This window comes from Papio anubis, chromosome 9 (assembly GCF_008728515.1).
Source record: "Papio anubis isolate 15944 chromosome 9, Panubis1.0, whole genome shotgun sequence".
Lineage (NCBI taxonomy): Eukaryota > Metazoa > Chordata > Mammalia > Primates > Cercopithecidae > Papio > Papio anubis.
In genome coordinates, this window is record NC_044984.1 from 46,867,707 (window position 1) to 46,884,711 (window position 17,005).

Genomic DNA, 17,005 nt, shown 5'->3' on the forward strand with positions numbered 1-17,005 from the left:
CTTGACTCCAGCTCCCTGCCTTTAGCACAGACAGATGTAGGGACAGGACAGGACAGGCCGCTGGGGAAGGCAAGAGGGCTGCTCAGATGCTCAGGGAGGGGCCAGGGCTGGGGGTGGAGTGGGGCTGAGGGAGCATCTCCATATCTATGGATGAGGTTAGCCGGTATTAGGGTCCACGCTGGCAGATTCTTTTCATCAGATGCTTGTGATTTCCAGCCCTAGCTGCCATCCCATGAGGACAGCCTGGCTATTCCCACTTCATGGGGCACCATGGGAGAGTGGCGAAAGCAAGGACCCTGGAGCCCGAGGCCTGGGTTTACATCTTGGCTCCAGCTCTTACTAGCTGTGTGATTTGGGGCAAGTTTGTTAACCTTTCTGTGCCTCAGTGTTTTCACCTAGAAATAAGAAAACAAATTGAATCTATTTTACAAAGTTGCTATAAGGATTACAGAAGTGAATACATACAAAGTGTTTTTTACAGTGCCTGGCACATAGCAAGCACCAAATAAATATTAGCTATTGTTTTTACAAAAGAGGAGAATTCATTTCAGAGAAAGGATATGACTTTCCCAAGGTCACCTGGCTTGTGAGTAGCCGAGCCGGGTGCGTCTGGCTACTTAGCCACTAGGTCTCCCTGCCCAGGGCCTCGAAAATAAGAAGCTCCATTGATGGTCGTTCCTTTTCAGGACCCTGGCAATTAGGGTACAGGGTTGGGGGCTGGTTCCTCCAGCCCCACCCTGCCCCACCCTGCCCCGCCCAAGGGCTGGAGCCCGGAGGCAGGCCCTTTCTTTCCACTCAGCAACTGGAAGAACTGGCCTCCAACTCTTGCTATGGGATGGGAGGGCAAACAAGGGGGCATTGAGCCTGATGGGGCCTCACAATGGCTGCTCTGTCCAGGCTGGCCGGGGGCTGGGCCCATTTCCGACGGGGACAATAGTCAAAAGGCAGTGACGCCGGCAGAGCCTGGAATCCCAGGCGGGATTTTCCGAGGCCTCAAAGTCTGCTGTTTGTCCTCACGCGGAGACCCAGGAAGCCTGCCTCTCTGTCTCCCCCACCCCACCCACGCTGGGCCCAGTGCCCAGAGGTCCCTGGCCCCCTCCCCAGCCTTGAGGTGCCACTGTGACTGCGGAGGGGTGGCTTTGAGGTCTAGGGACTGAGGGGGAGCTCTGCACTCCGGGGGGGGGGTCTCTGCCTGTAGCCCTTCCCTGAGGCCAGTGTGGAGGAAGCTGCCCCACACCTGGGTTCCAGCCACCTGGTCTTGGTTATGGAGGGGTGTGGCAAGGATCAGCCTCCAGGAGGTGAGAAGCTCCTGAAGGTCATGGGTGACTGTGCTGTAATGGGGTGTCCTGTCCACATGGCCCGCTCTGAGCACCCAGCATGTTCAGTTGTGTGGTGGCAGCTCTGCTGCTGCAGAGGGCAGCCTGAGAGAGACTCATCAGAGGCAGGTGGCCGCTGTGTGGTCCCTGGACAATCAGCAGTGACATCCTTTTGCAGCCATGAGGCAGTTGTGCCAGGCACATCAGAGTCATGCCCTGGTGAGGCAGTGCTGGGCAGCCTTGTGTGAGCTGGACCTGGGATCCTAAGAGAGCTTTAGTTTAGACATCTGGATGAGCCCCGGCCCCTCTCTCACAAGTCCCTGACTGCAGCAGAGCCCCAGGGCCATTGGGCCTTCTTGGAAGATGAGGTTGAAGGGGGGGACCTCTGTCTATCTGGCATCCAGCCCTGCAGGGGTCTGGCCTTGCAGCCTTATAGTTCAGGGGGCAGCTGTACCGTCTTACCTGGGGCAGCCAGTGCTCAGCTCTGGGTTGCAGTCTCTGCCCCAAACCTCTGCCTGCATCCCTGCTCCAGCTTCAGGCTCTCAGGCCTCTTCCTGCGCCCTAGGCTGGAGACTGTCTGGTTTGGCCTAGGCTGGCCAGTGGGACTTTGAAACCTCCAGCCTCCAATGGTGGGTACATGAAGGAGTCAGTGCAAAGCAGAGGAAAAGCCCTTTTCACTCCCCAATGTCTCCTTTTCCACACAAGCCAGGGACATTCTGAAGGCAGGAGTCACATTTCCAGGTCCCCGGCTGGACTCGGAGCCGGTGGGAAACCTATGGGCCCCTGGAGGCCCTGGCCTTGGTTTCCACCTCCTGCCTGCCACTCCTGGGCCCGTGCTGTGTTCATCCTCCCCAGCACCCTGGCTCCCCCTCATCTCCTCCTGGGCCCTGACCCTGCCAGGCCAAGGGTGCCACTTGAGGTCTCCTCAAGGTCTGACCCAGGCGCTGGCACTGTCCAGTCCCAACTCAGGACCATAAATCAGGCCTGGCGTGGCCACAGGGGCTGGGGGTGGCAGCTGGGACAGGGAAGGGAGTGCGGGGGGGCCTGTCCTGGTACATGCTGCGTTAGCAGGGAGCAGTGCCCAGCCGCAAGCCAGGCGGGCAGGGTGCTGACTGTCACTGCGCTCCTAGCCTGGAGAACATCAGAGGAAAGAGGCCTCCAACCAGGGAGCCCAGCCTTGGCATAGCCAAGCAGGAAGTCTGGACTCCACCCCAGGGCCCCAGGTAGCTGGGATACTATGAGGACAGATACAGAGATGCCCCCTGCCCCACAAGAAAGCAGGGATGGGAAAACAGCTCCCCAGAGGCAGATACAGGGACTGCCTTATCAGGGGCGGATAAACAGCCCCATAACCTTTCGCAAGCACGGTCGTCCAGAATCCTCTTCCTTAAAGAATGACAGATGCTCAGAACAGCCTGCCAAAGGAACAGACCTTGCAGCAAGGAGAGACAGTCCCGCACCCCCGAGGGACGGAGGCACAGAAATAAAGCCCGGCTCCTACTCCAACTTGGCCAGAAAAACACAGGCCTTTCTGGAAGAAACAAAAACAAAAACAAAAACAAAAAAACACCACACAACCCTTCCCCAGCATGGACAGATCCCTGGGTCCTCAGGAGAACAGACAGCACACATGCTGCTCCCGGCCTGGTCCTGGTCTCCAGGCTGCCTGGTGAGGTTGGCAGGTTGGGGCTGGGAGGCGCCCCTTTCTCACGCTCTCTGCCACTCTTTCATCCGCTCAGACATTTTCCCTGTCAGGGAGGGTGGGGGCTGGAAGTGACATCCCAGAAAGGGTGGGAGGTGGAAGAGCCGCTGCCCGCGATCCAGAGGGCAGATGTCAGAGAGGGACAGCTGGTCCTCCTCACCCCCGCAGTCTGCCCAGGCTAGAGGGTCAGCAGCAGGCAGGGTGCTGGCTTTCCAGCCAGCCTGGCCCCCAGCAGGAACCCTGGCCTACGTCAGTCCCACTCATTGTTGTTGCTGGGGCTTGAGTCACTCCCTGTGACGCCACTGGGGTCAGCGCTGGAGCAGCTGGGGTGGCTTGTAGGGGCAGCTTTGGGGCTCAGCTCTCCCCTGGGCACACACCAGGATGAGTTGGGGCCATCTGAGGCCACACTCACCAGGCGAAGCCAGCTGCCTACTCCCAAGGTCTTGGGTTGGCCTTCAAGGTCTCCCCACAGGCCTTTGCTGCAGGCATGGCTTGGAGAGTCTCAGCCAGTTGCCTGTCTGCTTGGCGGCTGTGGCTCTGGGCTCTGGCTGAAAAGTCTGCTCTCTCTATTCTTGCCTCTCTCACCCCAGAACCTTCAATTTCCACTCTCTGCCCCCGTGCCCCCTGGCTTTTTTCTTCCCTCTTCTCCAGGGAGCTTTCCTAGAATAATTCCCACTTCCTCCTGGAATCAGCCCCCTTCCCTGCCATCTCTTCAGGTTGCTGCCTGCTGCTCTCTCAGGCTGTCCTGGTTTTCTCCTGGTGCCTGGTCACTTCTCAACTTGATGAGAGCAGGGCTTGGGATTCCTCTTCACTCTGAATACGTCGCTTTCTGTTTTTTGTTTGTTTTTTTGTTTTTCGAGACAGAGTCTTTCTCTGTTGCCCAGACTGGACTGCAGTGGTATGATCTTGGCTCACTGCAACCTCCACCTCCCAGTTTCAAGTCATTCTCCTGCCTCAGCCTCCTGAGTAGCTGGGATTACAGGCATGTGCCAGCAGGCCCACCTACTTTTTGTATTTTTAGTAGAGATGGGGTTTCACCATGTTGGCCAGGCTGGTCTCGAACTCCTGACCTCAGGTGATCCAACGCCTCAGCCTCCCAAAGTGCTGGGATTACAGGTGTGAGTCACCGTGCCCAGCCTGAATGTGTCACTTTCTTTTTTTTTTTTTGAGACGGAGTCTCGCGCTGTCGCCCAGGCTGGAGTGCAGTGGCCGGATCTCAGCTCACTGCAAGCTCCGCCTCCCGGGTTCACGCCATTCTCCGGCCTCAGCCTCCCGAGTAGCTGGGACTACAGGCGCTGCCACCTCGCCCGGCTATTTTTTGTATTTCTTAGTAGAGACGGGGTTTCACCATGTTAGCCAGGATGGTCTCGATCTCCTGACCTCGTGATCCGCCCATCTCGGCCTCCCAAAGTGCTGGGATTACAGGCTTGAGCCACCGCGCCTGGCCGAATGTGTCACTTTCTATTCCAGGCAACCAGCATCTCTCCATCCTGGCCCTCTTGGGTCCCCACAAAACCTGCTGCCATTTCTTTCATACCACTTGTTGGGTTTTCTTACCCACAGGTATCTCCTGGTCCACCTCATCTGAAGACTCTGAGCTCCCAGAGGGCTAGAAGTATGACTTGTCTCCCTTGGCATCACAAGGTATTACAAGGGCCTGGCACGATTACGTCTTGATCATCAGAGGTAGGGGCATAGAATGACAGAATTCATCCCACACAGTCCCAGTTTTTTAACTACTCCCTCCCCTCCATGATGGGACTACTCAGAGGGGCTGAGACCCAGGGTTGCAATGAGAATTTCGCTGTAAGAATTCAGGGAGGTAAGAAGAGGCAAGTGTGGGTCAGCATGTGAGATAAAGAGGTGAGAAGACTCAGCCTCCTTTATGTTCCCCAGTCCAGCAGGCAAGGCTCCATGGAAAGGGTGAGTGCCGGAGTAGGTACATAAATGAGTGAAAAGACTGGTGGAAGGAGGAAAGAGCAGCTGCATGGCCTTGGGCATGTACTAGTCAGGGTTCTCCAGAGAAACAGAAGCAGTAGGACATAGACACAAACACATACTATATATAGTGAGAGTTTCTCCCCTATATATATGTGGCGGGAGAAAGAGAGGGATTTATTTATTTATTTATTTATTTATTTATTTATTTATTTATTGAGACAGAGTTTCGCTCTTGTTGCCCAGGCTGAAGTGCAATGGTGAGATTTTGGCTCACCGCAACCTCTGCCTCCCGGGTTCAAGTGATTCTCCTGCCTCAGCCTCCTGAGCAGCTGGGATTACAGACATGCGCCACCACACCTGGCTAATTTTGTATTTTTAGTAGAAACGGGGTTTCTCCATGTTGGTCAGGCTGGTCTCGAACTCCTGACCTCGGGTGATCCGCCTACCTCGGCCTCCCAAAGTGTCGGGATTACAGGCGTGAGCCACCGCGCCCGGCCGAGAGGGATTTATTATAAGTAACTAGCTGACAAGTCCTAAGATCTGAAGTCAGGAAAGCTGATGGTGTCATTTCAGTCTTGAGATGCAGGAGAAGCAGCTCTCTGAAGGCAGTTGGAGACTGAAAGCAGGAAAAGACTGATGTCCCAGTTCTAAGACAGTCAGGCAGGAATTCCCCTTACTCACTGAAGGGTCAAACTTTTGGTTCTATTAGGCCTTCAACTGATCGGATGAAACCCCTCCACACCGGGAAGGGAAATTGGCTTCACTCAGTCTGCCAGTTCCAATGTTAGGCTCATCAGAACACCCCACAGACACGCCCAGAATCATACTTAACCAACTGTCTAGGTACCCTGTGTCCCAGTCAAGCTGACACGTAAAATTAAGCATCACAGCAAACCACTATGCATCACTATGTATGACTGGGCTTCAGTTATAACATTAGTAAATCAGAAAGTGGGGTGTTGCGGAGGTGAACTGTATCTACCTTGAATGGTAGTTGGCAAAATCAGCACAATAGGGTCTGTGAGTGCTGGCATGGTGCCTAGTAAGGCTCAGTGATTGGTGGTAGTGATGATGATGATGATGATGATGTCAGGCTAGTGGCCGCAAAGGGCTGTGAGATGGAGTGTGTGGATGGCCAGGGAGATCAGTCTCTCCCCTTATTCAATGGCAGTCTCTGGGGATGGGCTCTGGTACCTCCTCCACTCCAGGACTGGTTCCAACCTCCCTTGGTCCCTCTCTTTCAGCTCCTTACAGACCCTTCCCTCTCAATATTTCCTCCTGATTGCTTTCTGGTTTTGTGCAGCTTCCCGAAAATATTGCTGGTCTGCAGGGCAGGCAGCTTTCTCTTTCTCCCAGGAGAGGCACCTACACCTGGAATACGAGGCAAGGGCTGAACAAGGAAGGGCAGAACTGTGGGGAGGAAGGAAAGAAGATAGGGAACAGATGATGGAGGAAAGGCCAGCCAGAGGAGGAGCTTGTGCAGCCAGGTTTGGAAGACCTGAATGGGAGGAGGAAGCCTAAGGCTGAGGTGGTGACAGTGGTGTGCTGGAGCCAGCTGGCACTGGCCCCCAAGGGCTGATTCTAACCTTGACAATCAACATGCAATCATCCATCCATTCTGGACTCTGCATTCATTGATGTCTTGTAGCTTGAAATCACCTATGGGCCGGGCGCGGTGGCTCAAGCCTGTAATCCCAGCACTTTGGGAGGCCGAGGCGGGCGGATCACGAGGTCAGGAGATCGAGACCATCCTGGCTAACATGGTGAAACCCCGTCTCTACTAAAAATACAAAAAACGAGCCGGGCGTGGTGGCGGGCGCCTGTAGTCCCAGCTACTCGGAGCCTGAGGCAGGAGAATGGCCTGAACCTGGGAGGCGGAGCTTGCAGTGAGCCGAGATCGCGCCACTGCACTCCAGCCTGGGTGACACAGCGCGAGACTCCGTCTCAAAAAAAAAAAAAAAAAAAAGAAATCACCTATGGCAGAAAATGGGCAAATGCTACAAAGCAAGGCATTTCCCCTACCAGAGAGCAGGTGTGAAGCATTTATCAGGACACCACTGGTGGGTGAGGGTGTATTGGAGAGTGGTGGTACATAGGGGAGAGTTGGCTAAAGAAGCCAGCCAGAAAGAGAGCTCCCATAGTGGTAAAGAGTTTTGGATTTGAATTCAAGGCTCTGTTATTTACTGAGTGACCTTGGGCCACTTACTTAACCTCTCCCCAATCACTTTCTTTTTCTTTTTTCTTTCTTTTTTTTTTTTTTGAGACAGAGTCTCGCTCTTTCGCCAGGCTGGAGTGCAGTGGTGTCATCTCTGCTCACTGCAACCTCTGCCTCCTCGGTTCAAGCGCTTCTCCTGCCTCAGCCTCCAGAGTAGTGGGCATTACAGGTATGTGCCACCAGGCCTGGCTTTTTTTTATTTTTATTTTTATTTTTAGTAGAGACGGGGTATCACCATGTTGGTTAGGCTGGTCTTGAACTCATGACCCCAAATGATCCACCCACCTCGGCCCCCCAAAGTGCTGGGATTACAAGCATGAGCCACCATGCCTGGCCCAATTTCTCATCTATATTGCAGGATTGATTAGTATCAGGTTTAAATTTATATGTACATATATATGGTATTTAAAATCATGACCTTTCCATTCCACCTAATAAATGTTATCTATTATCATTTTGGAAGATAAAAGCATGTGTTTGAAAAACGAGCTTTTTTTTTTTTTTTTTTTTTTTTTTTGAGACAGGGTCTCACTCAGTTGCCCAGGCTGGAATGCCGTGGTGCAATCTCAGCTCATTGCAACCTCCACCTCCCAGGTTCAAGCAATTCTTCTGCCTCAGCCTCCCAAGTAGCTGGGATAACAGGTGCCTGCCACCACACCCGGCTGATTTTTTTTGTATTTTTGGTAGAGATGAGATTTCACCATGTTGGCCAGTCTGGTCTCAAACTCCTGACCTCAAGTGATCCGTCAGCCTCGGCCTCCCAAAGTACTCGGATTACAGGCATAAACCACCACGCCCAACTTTTTTTTTTTTTGAGACAGGATCTTGTTTTGTCATTCAGCCTGCAGTGTAGCGGCATGATTATAGCTCACTGCAGCTTCAACCTCCTGGGCTCAAGTGATCCTCCACCTCAGCCTCTGAAGTAGCTGGGACTACAGGGGTACGCCAACATGCCCAGCTAATTTTTAAATTTTTATTTTAAAGATGGGAGTCTCACTATGTTGACAGGGCTGGTCTTGAACTCCCGGCCTCAGGTGATGCTCCGTCCTCAGCCTCCCAAAGTGTTGGGATCACAGGCGTGAGGCACCCCAGTGGCCAGAAAACAAGCATGGTAAACACCAAGTAACATCTTAAGAGCGCCTGCTATTGGGGGTGGGTGCATTAACGGAGCTCTCGAACCCCTGTCTGCTCTGGGCTTACAATCTACATGGATAACCAAATGCGCTCCAGGAAGTTACACAGCACTAAAAATACATTTGCATTCATATTACACTTCACAGGTCACAAAAATCTTTCATATGACTTATCTCCTGTGATCCTCACAACAGCCCCCTGTTTATAGAGAGCATCAGAAAGGATGAGTGATGTTAAGGGTCACGCAGACAAGCAATGGCCGAATTACTAGCCTCCGAAGACCAGATTGGTCACCGTGGAGTACCAAGTAGTGCTGCTGCATAAAGGCAACACTGAGAGATGAAGCCCCTTTCTCCAGCATCTGTGTGGGTGGAGGGCCAGGGATCCTGTCTGTTACGCACATTGAACAAACTCAAGTTTTGCCATCCACTGGGCGTCCTGCAGCACAGCGGTGTGGGCGCATCTCCAGGACCTCTCCCTACGGGGTATGCCCCTCATCTTGTGGAGATCGGTGCTGCTTCCAGGCCTCTCAGTCCGGACTGAGTTGGGCACCCTGTCTGCGTCCCCGGGCCGGGCTCGCAGCCAATGACTCCGCTCGGCCTAGGGAGGCGGCCGAGAGCCCATCGGGCTCCTCCTTCTCTCTAGTCTCTATGGCGGAAGTGAGTTGTCCCAGCCGAAACACCACAGCGTTCTAGGTGGTGGGTTGAATGGACTCGTCCACATAAGGGGGATCATCATCACCATCAAATCTTAAAATCCAAGACATAACCACGAAAAGAGCAGCCCCCAGATAGAGAGCAACACATAACTATTTGTGTGTGCTCCTGTGACTACGCGGATGATGTGGGCGGCTATATGCATGCGAGGACCCGGCTAGCCGGGTACGTGCCCCCTCCGGGGCCACGGGATCCGGTGAGCCTCCCGGCGCGCGGGGGGCGGTGCGGCTTCCGGTCCCGGCTCGGCCTCCTACCCAGGTGGTCTGGAGCCTGCCGGGAGAGTGGTGGCATCTCAGAGGCTGGTTGCGGACGGGGGTTGGGGGAGGTGGGAGCTGTTTTAACCGTCTCCCCCCTCTCCTGTGCCGGCGTGGGCATCCCCTGGGGCGGCGGAACGGGGGCCCTCCTCCAGCCAGCCTGGGCGCGGGGCGCCGCCCCCGAGACACCCGAGGAGTCCGCTCTTCCCTGATTACGTGGACGGTGGAGGTTCGCTCGTAGTGGCGGCCGGGGGTACGGGACCCGGGCGGGAATTCCTTCCTGCGTCCGTCCCGAGTCTCTTGATATGAAGCCAAGTAAGCTTTCTGGTTTTGCTTTTAGCCGGCCTCTTGTGGTTCAGCGCCGCGCGGAGGTTGACGCGTACCTGCGGAGGTCGCACCTGGGCGTGAGGAGGAGGAGGAGGAAGGGCATGAGCCGAGCTTGAGGAATCCGTGCTCCAAACTCTACACTCAAGGTGGGAATTGGCGCACCCTGTGCTCCGACCAAGCTTGAGAAGGCGGCTGTTAACCTCTGAAACTCGGGGGGACCAGAGGGACGAGACTTGCCAGACCCTACTCTGGTGGGCCCTGCTGCTCACTGCTCACTGTGTGGTACAGGGGACAACAAGGTTTTCACAGACCAAATGTGGCTGCTGTGGGAAGGAGAATGGGGTTGGTCAGGACTGACTTCTTGGAGGAGTGGATTCTAAAATAGCACGTAGAGTGAGGGAGGAGCCCAGGCTTGGGGCACAAGTGAGATGTATGGCTTGTATGAACGATTGAGGGGGACACAAGAGGGAGAAGTCGTGGAAGAAAGGGAGCCAGACCAGAGCCAGGAGTCTCCAGATGGGAAGAAGACTGCTGGATGGAGTGGAACTGGAGGGCAAAACGAGCAAGAGAGCCCTTCTCATTCTTGATCCAAGCATGTAGAAGAAACTAATCTAGCAACCCCTGGAAGGACCTGGAATTCCTGGGTTGGGATGAATTGAGCAGTTGTTTTGTACAAAGTACTAGGAAGTACCATTATAGTGATGAATGGAATATAGTCTCTGCCCTATAAGCAGAATATAGGAATTGTCTGCCTAGTGGTAGAAACAAAAACAAAACGTGATGGTGCGTGATAGTACAGGTAGACGCGAGCTGATCGCCAGGTGAGAGGCAGAGCTGGCCTGATCTCTGTGCAGTCTACAGACTGTTGCCCTGTATCCTGTGCTGAGCAACAGTTTAAAAGGGGGCAGACACAAACTGAAATATATTTTTTATTTTCACCGTCTGTCAACCAGATGAGTGAAATACACTTAGAAGAGAGCTGCCAGGATTCCATGCAGATAAGATGTGATGTGGAACAGGCATGATTTTGAGGACTGGGGACCTTCAGCCTGTAGAAAGGGTGAGGGGGTGGTGGAACAGCTGCCCCTAAATAAAAACTCACTTGTGGAAAAGAGGTGAGACTTTATGTGGCTTTGGGTACCAAAACTAAAACTAAAAGTAGTTTGAAGCACTAAGAGACAGATTCTTCAGTAGAAAGAATAACTGGACTGGGTGCGGTAATCCCAGCACTTTGGGAGGCCGAGGCAGGTGGATGTCTTGAGCTCAGGAGTTCGAGACCAGCCTGGGTAACATGGCGAAACCCTTTCTCTACCAAAAATACAAAAAATTAGCCAGGTGTGGTGGTGTGCACCTGTGTTCCCAGCTGCTGGAGAGGCTGGGATGGGAGCCTGGGAGGCGGAAGTTGCAATGAGCAGAGATTGTGCCACTGTACTCCAGCCTGGGTGATGGAGTGAGACCCCATCTCATGAATAAAATAAATAAATAAATCAGAATAACTGAATAGAACTTCCTGAACATTGAGTGGTTGTTGTGAGAGCTAGTGAATTCCCTGTCAGGGGAAGTTTGCAAGCTGAATACTCTGAGTTATAAGGAACTTGTTCCCTCTCCCTCTGGGCATGTATTTAGTTATTTACTATGTTCTGATTCTCAAGTCTCTTGTCTGTCCTTCCCACTCCCTCTACCACTACTGTTGTATAGCCTTGCGTCATCTCTTGGCAATAACAATGTACTAATGAATACTTAGTGGATGTTTACTACTTGTCAGATACTGCTTTTAGTGTTTTATACATGCTAACTCATTCAGCCCTCAACCCTTTCAAGGTAGCCATTATTATCTCTTTTGTATATATGGCAGATAGGTGTTAAGTAACTTGCCCAAGATCATGAGCATGGAGCAAGTGGCAGACCTGGAGTTCCAGTCCATGTTGTATGACTTTCAAGTCATCGTTTTTAACCACTATTCTACTGTATTTTACATGTGTTACCTTAATTCTCACTGCTATCCCCGTTTACAGATAAGTTCAGAGAGGTTGAGTGATTTGCTTAAAGTGACAGAGCAAGATGTAGATGAGGTGAGATTCAAACCCAGGACTCTAGGGCATGAAAAACCCCCACACCTGATTATGCTGCCTCCTGTAACTACATCTACTGTAGTGGTCTTTAACTGACTTCCCTGCCCAGGCTTTGTGCCTTAAATCCACAAGTTTTTGCCCTGGAGTCTGTGGATGTGGATGTCCCTAGAAATAGGTGAGATTTGGTATGTGTGTGTGTGTCATGTTTTTAAAGCCCAGCCTTCATGGCTTCATTGACTTCTCTGAGTAGTTTGTGACCCTAATACAGTTTAGAGCCATTCTTTGCCCTTTAGCCAGAGGTACTTTTCTTTTTTTTTTGAGTTTATTACTTTGTTATTTATTTATTTATTTTTGAGACAGGGTCTCACTTTGTCACTCAGGCTGGAGCACAGTGGCATGATCTCAGCTCACTGCAGCCTCAGCCTCCCATGTTTAAGTTATCCTCCTGCCTCAGCCCCTCAAGTAGCTGGGACTACAGGCGCCTGCCACCAGGCCCAGCTAATTTTTTGTATTTTTGGTAGAGATGGGGTTTTATCATGTTGCCCAGGCTGGTCTTGAACTTTTGGCTCAAGTGATTTGCCTCAGCCTCCCAAATTGCTGGGATTAATGTGAGCCACCACACCTGGCCCAGAGGTACTTTTCTGATGCACAGATTTGATCTTGGCACAGTGCGCTGCTCTTAGGACAGAGTTCAAATGCCTTAACCTGTTCATTCAAGGTCCGAGGAAATCAAACTCGTCTTTCTGTACTTCTTACTCCCACCCTGTACTCTCTCCATGGTGATAATGTTTAGTTGCCTGCTTTTCCTTCATTCTGTCAGCCTGAGGGCAGGGGCCGTGCTTGCCTTTTATGTCTAGTACCTGACAAAGGTTGCACAGTGAGCATCTGCTGTAAACTACACTGAAGGTTGTAAAATGGAATCCCGGCCTGTCGTTTGGACTGATAACTTTGAAGCTCTTGCGCTTTCTGATCCTGAGAGTTGATGATTCTCTGATAGTCTGTGCTGCCAAAATGCAGAGAAGGGCCAGTGGAGGCAGAGGCCGAGCTGAGCCTAGAAGGAAGTGAACAGATAACATGTGGACTATTCTTGTCAGCATTCTGACCTGGGCTCCTCTTGCAGGGTGGCCCTTGGGTAGGGTGAAGATCCCTTGTCTTTATCCTTGTTCCCCACCTTGGTGTGGGTTACTGGGTGCAGGATGAACTGTCGCTCGGAGGTGCTGGAGGTGTCGGTGGAGGGGCGACAGGTGGAGGAAGCCATGCTGGCTGTGCTGCACACGGTGCTCCTGCACCGCAGCACGGGCAAGTTCCACTACAAGAAGGAGGGCACCTACTCCATTGGCACCGTGGGCACCCAGGATGTTGACTGTGACTTCATCGACTTCACTTACGTGCGCGTCTCTTCTGAGGAACTGGATCGTGCCCTGCGCAAGGTTGTCGGGGAGTTCAAGGTAAGGGTGTGGCACAGCGGATGGCGGGGCCTAGGGTGCCCTCCACCCCAGCTTGCTGTTGAACTAGCCTCTTCCTCCTGAGTGTGTGAATCGGGTTCTTTCAGGTTCTGAGAAACAGGCATGTTGAGAGCTCCTCTTCAGGGGAGGGCGTGTGTGTGCGCGCGCGAACGGTGGTGAGGGAGGGAGACACTCATAAATGTGCTTGGGGGAGAAGGAAGAACAGGAAGCTGAGAAGTGTTGGTGGCCAGGCCCCCTGGGGCCATCCTTGCTTCTGTGGTCTTGACCTTCTCTCTGGCTACAGCTCTCTCTGCTTCTGTTTCCACTTTTCCTTTCCCACATGAAACTCCCCCAGAGGGTGGCTTGCTTGGCTCAGGTGGCTGCCATCCACAGATCTGTTTTGGCAGTGTGGCATTGTGTGCCTGGGTGGAAGAAAGATGTGGAAGGGACATGGCCGGCTGCTGCTGTTGGTCACCTCAGGAGGTGGAAGTGGTAGTGTGGTTCTCCTCTGGTCTTTGTTCAGAGTCACAGTGTTTGACCATTTCATTGAGTGGGTACTTTTAAATTTTAAAGTAGCGAAGATAATTTTTCTTTTTTCCTTTTTTTTTTTTTGAGACACAATCTCACTGTGTCACCCCAGTCTTGAACTCCTGGGCTTGAGCAGTCCTCCCACCGCAGCCTTCCAAGCAGCTGGGACCACAGGTGTACACCACTACCACCACACCCGGCTAATTTTCGACGATTTTTTTTGCCAGGCCTGGTGGCTACGCCTGTGGTGTCAGCACTTTGGGAGGCTAAGGTGGCCAGATTGCTTGAGCCCAGGAGCTCAAGACCAGCCCCAGAAACATGACGAAACTCCGTCTCTACAAAAAATACAAAAATTAGTGGGACGTGGTGGCACATGCCTATAGTCCCAGGTGCTTGAGCAGCTGAGGCGGGAGGATTGCTTGAGCTTAGGAGTTCGAGACTGCAGTGAGCCATGATCATGCTACTGTACTCCAGCATGGGTGACAGAGCAAGACCCTGTCTCCAAAAAAAAAGAATTTTTTTTGTAAAGATGGGGTGTCACTGTGTTTCCCAGGCTGATCTTGAACTCCAGGCTGGTCTTGAACTACTGGCATGAGCCTAAAGGCATCTGCTCTGGGGTTAGAACACAGGGGAGCTGTGTGTCTGACTTTCATTCCATAAATACTTGCAGAGCCCTTCACTGTGTTGAGTACTGTGTGCTCATTGCAGGGGATTGCCCAGTGTCAGGCGAAAGCTGTCCCTCATTGTCCCGCCAAACCCAGAAAGGGCAAGTTCATCAGCGGTTTCCCAGTCACCCTCAAGAGCAGCAGCAGCTCTCAGCTCTCTGTCCTCCAGGTGTCCGTAAGAGGCAGGTGGAGCAGAGTGGTGAAGAGCATAGGCTTTGGAGCCGCACTCTACTAGCCAGCAAGTGTGTGACCTTGGGCTAGTGGTTCCACTCAAAATTGGAATAGTAATCCTACCTGCCTCAAAGGGTGTGTGCACTGCAAGGACTGAATAAGTCAAATATGCCCAGTGTTTGGAACAGAACCTGGCACACAGTAAACATTAGAGATACTCATTCAAGGTTACTTGACCTTGGTTTGTCAATGAAGGAGAGCCTCTTCCCTGATGAGTGTGGTTCAGGATTTCAGGCATCCTTACCCTCTGGGTTGGCATTAACTCAGATGGAAAGGAGCTTCAGGGTCCTGGCTGCCCTAGGAAGAGGAGTATGGGACCACCCACCCCCATGGGGTGGCAAGGGCAGAATCATTGGACTGGATGGTCCTGTTTGCTTCTCAGGGAAGAAGAGGGAGAAGCACCAGGTCTAGTCTGTCCTTCAACTTCCCTTCCCCATTCTGTTGCTTGGTTTCCCTCTTTTTGAGCAAGGATCACTGGGCTCTACAGTTCCCTCTTCCTGCGCTCATAAGAGACTGTGAACTGGGCCCAGTGGCTTGCAACTGTAATCCCAGCACTTTGGGAGGCTGAGGCAGGAGGATTGCTTGAGCCCAGGAGTTTGAGACCAGCCTGGATAATGTAACAATACCCCATCTCTAACAAAATAAAAAAAATTAAAAATTAGCCAAGTGTGCCTGTAGTATCAGTTACTCAGGAGGCTAACATGGGAGGATCGCTTGAGCCCAGGATTCTGAGGCTGCAGTGAGCCATGATTGCTCCACTGCCCTCCAGCCTGGGTGACAGAGTAAGACCCAGTCTCTTTAAAAAATATCGAAAGAATTATGTTTAATTGGCAGTGGAGAAGACAAATAGTTTACAGGGGAAGAGGGAGATGTTGATGAGGTGATTAGAACATTTTGAAGGATATAGGCTAAAGGGGTGGTGTGGAAGGAGAAGGCCCTTAATGCAATGTAAAGGCGAAAAGCAAGGATTTAGAAATCAGACAATCCAGATTCAAACCCTGGTCCAGCCATCCATAGGCATGTGACTCTTGCAAGTTACCTTACTTCTCTAAGCCTCATTGTGCCTTGGTGAAAGCTCATGGGGTTGTTGGGAGGAGCCAGTGGAATTGTGTATGTTAAGTTCCTGGCACAGAATATGTGCCTGCAGACCAGTAGTTATTCCTGTAATATCAGTTCTTCACCAAGCTGGAGGAATTGGGCGTGGAGACAGATTTTGTTGGTTTGCTTGAACTACACAATTTCAGGTTGGCAGTTTGCTGTGTCACTTCACCCAAATCGTTTACCCTTTCCCAGCCTTGTTTCCTTGCCATCCCTGGATGATTACTAGAGCTAAGAGAGCATAATTCCCTGGGGTGTGGGAAGCAGGCCCTCACAGGTGGGAACTCAGAGGCCTTGGCATGCTCATTCGTTCCCTTCTTCCCCAGGATGCGCTGCGCAACTCTGGTGGTGATGGGCTGGGGCAGATGTCCTTGGAGTTCTACCAGAAGAAGAAGTCTCGCTGGCCTTTCTCAGACGAGTGCATTCCATGGGAAGTGTGGACGGTCAAGGTACATGTGGTAGCCCTGGCCACGGAGCAGGAGCGGCAGATCTGCCGGGAGAAGGTGGGTGAGAAACTCTGCGAGAAGATCATCAACATCGTGGAGGTGATGAATCGGCATGAGTACTTGCCCAAGATGCCCACACAGTCGGAGGTGGATAACGTGTTTGACACAGGCTTGCGGGACGTGCAGCCCTACCTCTACAAGATCTCCTTCCAGATCACTGATGCCCTGGGCACCTCGGTCACCACCACTATGCGCAGGCTCATCAAAGACACCCTTGCCCTCTGAGCCTCGCCGGATCCCTGGGAGCTCCCTGATGGCTCCCAGACCTTGGCTTTTGGGGATTGTACTATTGGGCCTTTGGCTCTGCTGCCTGCTTGGGGTCGTTGGTGAGACTTGGAAGGGGCAGCCCCCGCTGGCTTCTTGGTTTTGTGGTTGCCAGCCTCTGGTCATCCTTTTAATCTTTGCTGACGGTTCAGTCCTGTCTGTACTGTCTCTCCATAGCCCTGGTGTGGTCCCCCTTCTTTCTCCACTGTACAGAAGAGCCACCACTGGGATGGGGAATAAAGTTGAGAACGTGAGTTTGGGCTGAGCCATCTCTCTCTTTTCTTGTTTCTGCCCTGATGTGTTAACACTTTCTGGCATTCCTCTGAGGACACAGGTGTGTGTGGAGGGCATTGCTCCAAGATGAGAGGGGTGGGTGGATGGGATTAAAGATGTATTAAAATGGATAGATTTTGCACTTGACTGGCTATTCACACAAAGCAGGTGTTACCCAGATGTGGCCATAGCCAATCCCATGAATGAAGGTGCATGGTAGGGTGAGGGTCTGTTGCTTTTGGATGTGACTGAGCTGCTCCTCCCTTTCCCCCCCACCAATCGACTCCCTATTTCAACACTTCCAAACTCACTTTCCTC

General features: G+C 52.3%; 1 protein-coding gene across 4 annotated transcripts; it reads left to right on the forward strand.

Moving 5' to 3' along the window:
* Positions 1–8,536: 8,536 nt before the first annotated feature.
* Positions 8,537–16,679, forward strand: ATG101 (autophagy related 101). Of its 4 annotated transcripts, none has more exons than XM_017945890.3 (4): positions 8,537–9,220; positions 9,619–9,751; positions 12,798–13,125; positions 15,971–16,679. In XM_017945890.3, exons 3-4 carry the CDS (start codon positions 12,874–12,876, stop codon positions 16,373–16,375), a joined length of 657 nt encoding a protein of 218 aa, XP_017801379.1. In that variant the 5' UTR covers positions 8,537–9,220; positions 9,619–9,751; positions 12,798–12,873; the 3' UTR covers positions 16,376–16,679. The 4 variants fall into 4 exon arrangements, with proteins under 4 accessions (XP_017801379.1, XP_003906452.1, XP_009179036.1 ...); XM_003906403.3 differs by lacking the exon at positions 8,537–9,220 and adding an exon at positions 9,252–9,507; XM_009180772.2 differs by lacking the exon at positions 8,537–9,220 and adding an exon at positions 9,257–9,531.
* Positions 16,680–17,005: the final 326 nt, after the last annotated feature.